Raw genomic sequence first — 7,500 nt, forward strand, 5'->3', positions numbered from 1 at the left:
TTCCTGTATCAGATTTAATTCAGACATATAAAATCACATATTGCTTTAGATTAAAACTTCAACAATAAAGAAAATTTTGGCTACTTCTCTTTCACTTTATCGAAATCTGAATTGGATGAGAACGAAACTTTGATACAATAAAGCACCAGGGCCACAACCAAAAGATAGACAATGGACTCGGTCTTCTTCTCCTCGACAACTTCTGTCCGCGTTTTCTGTATCCTCTCATACCGCACCTTAGCATTCTCCCTGCGTGCAAAGCTACTCTCATAGTGAAGTTTGGACCACTCGTCGAAGTCGTAGATTGGCGTCCGTCCCGTCGCTGTTGGGGCTTTCCCCCGCTTGCTCCGAGATTCGTAGAATTTAGATGCATAATCTTCTGCTTCGGCTGGGGACACGGCGACGTTCATGTTGAGCAGGCCCTTGTCATACATCCTGCGCTTCTTGAGGTTTCCCAAGATCTCGTAGGCTTCCGTAATCTCCCGGAATCTGAGGGCAGCGTCTTCAGACCCTCTGTACTGGTCAGGGTGGTACGTCTTGGAGAGTTTATAGTAGGCTTTCTTGACCTGAGGAAAATGAAGGGAAATTGTGTCAATAAGAGGTGTCTCTTTGCTGATCTTTTCATAAGTATTATTACAACAATAATAATACAACAGTTAAGAAATCTTGTTATCATATATGATATTTTAAATATGACTACATTTGTTTTGCTTATAATTGGTAGTAATATATTATACTGGGAGAGAATTATATATCAAGTCGACTTATAATAATTGATGATGATGAGAAAAATAATATTATTGATAATGACAGTAAAGAATATCATCACTGTAATAATAATAATAATAATGTTAATAATAATGATAATAATAACAATAATATTAATTACAAAATATACAAGAGCTCAAAATAATAATAACAATACAAATAATTAAAAAGGGTAATTAAGGAAAAAATAAAAGAAATCCACACTATAGTAAATATACATCTATATTTCCCAAGAAGTGGTGTATTAAATGTCCTACACACTTTTCAGGCATTAGAAGAAGAAAAAAAATCATATCTGGGTTTTCCACAACGTTCATTCCGTTTCTCCCTAGATGCATCTAGAGCAGCGGACAATTAATCTTAACCCTTTCCCGACAGGGCATGTGCTACATGAAAACCCCTAAGCCGGGCAATTGCGATATTGCATTGACATCGTCACACTGACATGACACCCCGGCATCGGGAGTTTAGCTGTGTCACACGAGTGTGACGCACCGTCGTCATAGGGTTAAGGGAAACATTGTCAAAATTATTGGAAAAACAATGCTCAAATATATATATAAAAAACATTGACCTAAGCTATCAAATTAATACCAATAACTTTAATATAGCTTAAGTACCCTTACTGGAAAAATGTATTTTACAGTTCAAAAAAACTATAAAAGCAGATTTATAACGTCTTTATGATAAGATTAACGAATTATCATTATCACTAATACCTGCAACAAATTCCAGGCTTAATTATTTTCACATGAAGCTTATCTGAATACAAAATGAACATAAAACTAAAATCATTTAACACTGGAGACGAAACCTCAGTAAACCCACGGTTAGGTTCTTACCTGTGACTGTGTAGCCTTCGGTGTGATTTGAAGAATGTCATAATAACTCTTTTTCTGAGGAATGCTTGAGATCCATGCTTTCTGTTGCTTGTGAAGGGTACTGGGATATAGGCCTAACCCTACCATCCCGGACCGAAGTACATGTCTGTTGTTCTCAAGCATTGCACAAGAGAGATTATTTCTGGCAAAGGTGTTCAGTGCACGTTTGACCTCCATTCTGAAGATTGTCGGGGTCATTTTTATCCTTGTCTTCGTCAGGTCACCCAAATGACCCAATTTATAACACGAGTTATATAGGCCTGCCTTACGCAATATACGGGACATTGTACATAACCTTGAAACCGACACATTTGCGACAGTTTTTCATATTTCGCAGTGTTAACATAAATAATATAAGTGTTTAATTTCAATAATCCCAAATATTACATAATGGCAAGGCCTCCCGGGTGTTGCTTCATCTGCATCAGCTGTTCACAACAAACCAGGCCGCCATCTGGGGACAGAACCCGCAACTACGCGCGTTCGCATAAGACGTTCGCGTAAGGATAGTCTGGGAAGTGTTCTTATCTATTAGGATATTTAAGCAGGGGGGTGAATAGATGGATATATAGATTGCTAAAAAGACGGATGGAAATTCGAATGAAGGAGACAGGGATGGAATAAACGATAGATGGGTTGAAATATATAAACATACTGATATCTGTATACACATAAGTGTGTGAAACCCTACAATGAATATGAAATGGAAACTGTTTCACACTCGTCTTATATATAAATTCCACTTTCCCCCATAATAACAGTATTCTCTTCACAGCACCAAGTCATGCCATTTTAGCATAATACAGAAATTTAGAACTCTTGCTCAGCTCATAGATAATTAGTTTTTGGATCCACGTTCTGTTAATTATCCATTTATCAAATTTATTCATTTTCTTTGTTCTTTCATTAGGTAAAACTATCAACCATTAATCGTATGCTTATATACTTGTATGTGATTTGCTCTGAGGTAGTGGATTTGCACAGGATATTGCATATCCTAACTGATTGCTGATATTGAGATATTGTAGTATACTACATCAAAATAATGATCACATTGATTGCGGACAGTATTCTTCGGAATTGGAAGGCATTCTATATCATGCTATCAAATGGAGTAGCCGAAAAGAAATGAAGGACCTGAACAGAGTTGTTTCCCTAAGAGAAGACAGGGAGAGAAAGTGAGATGCAGAGACGCACAGCAGTGGGGACCGTGAGACTCAGTATCTTGTAGAGGCCCTCTTTCAGTGATAATTCTTTCAATACTCATTATTATCAGCTATGAGAAGTGCATTTGACTCACTGAAGTTCTTAGTCTAATGTGTCGTCCTCCAAGAAAGTCATAATAAACCATTATTGAGAGAATGCACTCTCTGCGATCTACTATTGTGCTGTGTGGTCCCCTGGGCGGTTTTGCCGAGCGGTAACCACACCCAAACAAATGGAAAGTGTCACACTGGCCGCGCGGTGCGGCCCCGCTCACCACCGCACCATGTTGCGGTAGGACCGCCCTGCATCTCTGCCACTTCCCGGAGCGAATGAGGACAGCATAAACAGTTCAATGTACGTGGTCACACTGGACGGTTCTGCCGCGCGGTCGACCAACATGCTTGGCCGGTCTCACAGTGACGTTGATTTGTTTATTCAGTACATACAAGAGAGACCAGCTATTTGGGAAAAAGGTTCAAATGAATATTTCAATAAATACAAGAAAGAAAAGTTATGGTTGGAGATAGGAGAAAGCATATACTTAGACTGGCCTGATTTGGAGTTACCGGATAGAGAGAAGAGAGGTAAGACCATATTTTTTCTTTTTTATTTCCTATAATTAGTGAGTGATTTCTTTAGGTACATATGCTTAATACACATTGTGCTTATTTGTATATCAAGATGATTTAGCAGACCTACGGTTATCATCATCAATTAATGACAAGAGAAGCAATGGCATTCAGTTGTAGTTGTAGTAGCAGTGGCAGCAGCAGCAGCAGTAGTACTAGTAGTAAATCACAATGGTTATTCGTTTTACATAATTAATTAATTGCAAATTAAATTGAACTAGGCATAATAGGCATCCAATAGAGATATAGTCGTTACAATTTAAGAATTGTTCCTTTATTTTAGTTTTGAAATTTTTGAGGTTAAAGGTCTTGAGTGACCTCTTGGCATAGAGAGAGCTTACTTGTGTTCGAACACCTGATATGTTCTTTCCAGTTTATAAGGGCAGTATCCATTGGGGATAATTCCCATGAATGATTTTATGAATGAAAATACATGCATCATAACTGCATTTGATTTGGACTTTTAACCTTTTTAATTAAAGAATATGTGGGGTGATGTGGTTGAACTTACACTTCCCAATGCAATTCTTGTAGCGAAGTTTTGTAACATTTGTGCTTTCTTCATCAGTTGAGAACCAAACAATTAAGCAATAGTTAAAGATACTCAGATCTACTAGTTTGTACAACTGCGATTCTTATTTCAGTAGGGGATCGATTTTTCATATGATTAAGATACATTGAGTGTACCATTTACCTTCCTATTTATGTTGCCTCGTATGTATATTATATCTGTCTAAGTTTACGCCTAGATTTGTGCTTGATTTAATTAATATGGCAGCCTTTGGATTCTATGGTTGTGTCTACGGAAATTTAAGCTAAATTTTGCCGACTACCTATGAAGATACAGTGTTTTTCGTGGATTTAATGTAAGGACATTGATGTCAAAAAAAAAAAAATATATATATATATATATATATATATATTTGTTTTTTTCTAACTTTTTTTTTTTTTGCGTGAATAAGAGTATGTGGAGTGTTTCTTATTAATGCATTTGAGTTGTTTACTGAGTCACTATGAAGAAAATGTGAATCATTGGCCTATTATACTAGAAGGGAATTATGGGCTACAGTTGATAAATCATTTACGAAAATTGTGAATAGGATGGGGCCCAATATAGATCCTTGTGGAACACCAAAATATACCGATTGTTGTAATGATATGCTCTCAATAATTTTTATCGGTTGGGTTCTTGTACTTAGATAACTACCAAACCAATCATCGAGATATCAATTCTATGATTTCTTAATTTGTAAAGAAGGATTTTATGGTTGACACTGTCAACAGCTTAAAAAGGTCAAAGGAAGTTTACCTTTTTGGTGTCAATATTGTTATAAATTTGGTTAGTAATATGTAGCAACAAAACGGATAACCTGTTTCTCAGGCCTTGTTGAGTTTTAGAAAAGGTTTATTGGTCTCCAGGAAATTCATCAATTGATTTGTTTCTGTTTTTTAAAGAACCTTGGTACTGGGGGCTATTGTAGTGGGACGGTAATTATCTATGTCTGATATGACTTGAAAATTGATATTACAGTGTCATGTTTCCAAAACGACAGGAAAACACGTGATCAGAGAGGTGTTAGTGATGATCGTTATATAAAATGTAATTGCGGATAGACTATCCTTGATAAGTATAATGCAATGTCATGTTCACCCACAGCATTTGTTTCGCAGAGATGTTTTATTATTAGGATAATAGTTTCTAAGCCCACTGGTTGGGGTTTGAAAATAATTATGAGCCTTGTCCGATCGAATTAATGATTTAACTTCTTTTTTTACTTTATAAATTGCCTGAAGGGCGGCTTCAAGTTTGTAACATCTGAGCGCTTGATGGGTATTATTTCTATCGGCAATGGCTCTCTTGGTGTCATATATCCATGAGGCAGGGGGACGTTCGATGATTCTTGGTTTCTCTTTAATGACGTTTCTCTAAAAAACTTTTCAAGATATACAAAAGATACAGAGGTTGCATAAGGATGCCTATAGATAGCGCCAATAATGAAGGAAGGAAGCAAGTTGCTTTGTACGGTAACTGAGATATCTTCTACGGTAGTACAGTCAACTGTTACAGTGGATATAATATTTGACTCAAGGATATCCCATACAAATATGATTACTCCTCCTCGCCCTGCATCACATCGATCTATTTGATAATTTGGAATTTTAATGAAGTTACTTAATCATTTCCTGGTGGAGCCATGTTCCACGAACACAGTCTACATTTCTCTCCTCAACTAACATAACAATTTCTTCAAAATGTCCGAAGATAAATTGTGCGTTTATATTTGTTGTTTTTAAGATGTGTCACATAGTCAGCAGCAGCAGCAACAGTAGTAGTTGTAGTAACAGCAGTAGTAATAGTAATAATACGTAGTGTGTAATACGTCGTACGTAGTAATATATACATACATATGAAATAACTTAGACATTAACTGCCACACACAAAAGGCATTGTAGTTTAGTACATATGATTCTTCTGGAAAGGCACTACCCCAGAGCTCATGAAATAACCAGCAAAGTAATCTCAAGCTGCAAACCCACGTCCCCATGGGAATGGTCCAAAGTCGTTTCCATCCACACATGGATATGTTTCACCTTCTTCAAAGTTTAATTCATCTCATTTTCGAACAAAGTTGTACAGAATGCAACAAGCATGAACTATTTCTTGAATGAAATCAGGTTGCACTAGCATAGGAGTGTGAAAAATCCTCCACTTCTTTGCCATAATCCCAAAAACTCACTCAACACTACGTCTACATCTGGAAAGTCTCTAATTTGAAAAATCTTTTTGTTGCGTTTGATTCATGCAATGGATATGGTTGCAGAGATTCGTAGAAAGCTTAAATGCTCCATCTCCAACCATGACATAGAACTGATTGGCAATGTCCAACCACTTTTCCTCAGAGTCATGTGAGTCCAAATAGCTTGACAGGTTTCCTTAACAATCGTTCCAATGGTAGGCCTTGAAACATAGAACTCATACTGAAAACTGGAGAATTAGGTACTTCCAGTCGACAGATACCTGAAGAAATAAACGCTCTGGAGTTTGCATTTGGTAGAATTATCGATTTGAGACAAACAATAACTATAGTTAGCATAATATATAATTGATATTTTAGCAAACATTCGCTTTAATAATCAAGAGAGACTTTACAAATGTCACTTCGTGTTTGCCAATCTGTATCATGTCTAACTGTTTTATGTTTCATGCTATTGTTTTGCAATACTTTGCCACTACTTTTCTTATACTCTGTTGTTTTCTACGTTTCACAGTAAAAGACATGAAGGACAGGTGGAAAAACATCAGAGACAGCTATGTGAAACATATAAAGCAGGGCAAAAGTGGTGATTCTGCAGCCAAAAAGAAGAAATACATCTATGCAGACGCCCTCAGTTTCCTACTGAAAACCATAGAAGAGCAGAAGACCCCAGGAAGCACGGAAGGAGATGCGAATGAAGAAGAAGAGCACCAGGATGAAGTAAGAAGTGTGGAAGATGACACCGAAGAAAGTCTCGCCGCAAGTATTTTCAGTGATGATTCACGAACGAAGTACCGTCAGCGTGACAAGGCTAACCTCACTCCTTTCCAGAGCGAGTTACTGAAGAAACTGACTGAGATCGCCCAGCAGGAGGAGGATGTCGACAAAGCATTTTTATTTTCCCTTCTTCCTGATTACAAACAGCTTAGTGCTGTTGATAAATTTAATTTCAAAATGATGAATCTTCAGTTCTTTGAAAACATTCGAAAAGCAAAAGAAAACCTGCAACCAGATCAAATGCAACAGTCTTCAGTACCATATTTTTCACAGTAGTTAGAAAAAATACTATATGCATGCATTTTCTTATACACAAGGACCACCACTTTATTTGTTAACACCATCACACACATACATACATCATCGCCTGAACAAATACCAGATCCTGTATAAACACCATTTCCTGTACAAACAGTCACCATCGCATATGTCAAATCAACCCCCCGTCTATTTAGGAATAAGAGACACAAGCCATGTCTACAC

At 37.0% G+C, this 7,500-nt stretch overlaps 2 protein-coding genes across 2 annotated transcripts in view; one reads left to right on the top strand and one right to left on the bottom strand.

The window, feature by feature from the left end:
* LOC122260162 (uncharacterized) overlaps positions 1-2,103 on the bottom strand; it is a 2,313-nt gene extending 210 nt beyond the window's left edge. Inside the window, exons 1-2 of the mRNA XM_043027304.2 lie at positions 1,611-2,103; positions 1-566 (exon numbers count right to left, since the gene is read on the bottom strand). The exon at positions 1-566 is cut by the window's left edge and continues 210 nt beyond it. Coding sequence (XP_042883238.2) covers positions 81-566; positions 1,611-1,934 — 810 coding nt within the window. The 5' untranslated portion in view covers positions 1,935-2,103 and the 3' untranslated portion in view covers positions 1-80. The remainder of the gene's footprint in view (positions 567-1,610) is intronic.
* A 957-nt stretch (positions 2,104-3,060) lies between these two features.
* LOC122260164 (uncharacterized) overlaps positions 3,061-7,500 on the top strand; it is a 4,587-nt gene continuing 147 nt past the window's right edge. The window contains exons 1-2 of the mRNA XM_043027305.2: positions 3,061-3,439; positions 6,755-7,500. The exon at positions 6,755-7,500 is cut by the window's right edge and continues 147 nt beyond it. Coding sequence (XP_042883239.2) covers positions 3,208-3,439; positions 6,755-7,293 — 771 coding nt within the window. The 5' untranslated portion in view covers positions 3,061-3,207 and the 3' untranslated portion in view covers positions 7,294-7,500. The remainder of the gene's footprint in view (positions 3,440-6,754) is intronic.

The sequence above is a fragment of the Penaeus japonicus genome, unplaced genomic scaffold (assembly GCF_977035675.1).
Source record: "Penaeus japonicus unplaced genomic scaffold, GWHDUDI00000001_assembly GWHDUDI00000020, whole genome shotgun sequence".
In the NCBI taxonomy this organism is placed as follows: domain Eukaryota; kingdom Metazoa; phylum Arthropoda; class Malacostraca; order Decapoda; family Penaeidae; genus Penaeus; species Penaeus japonicus.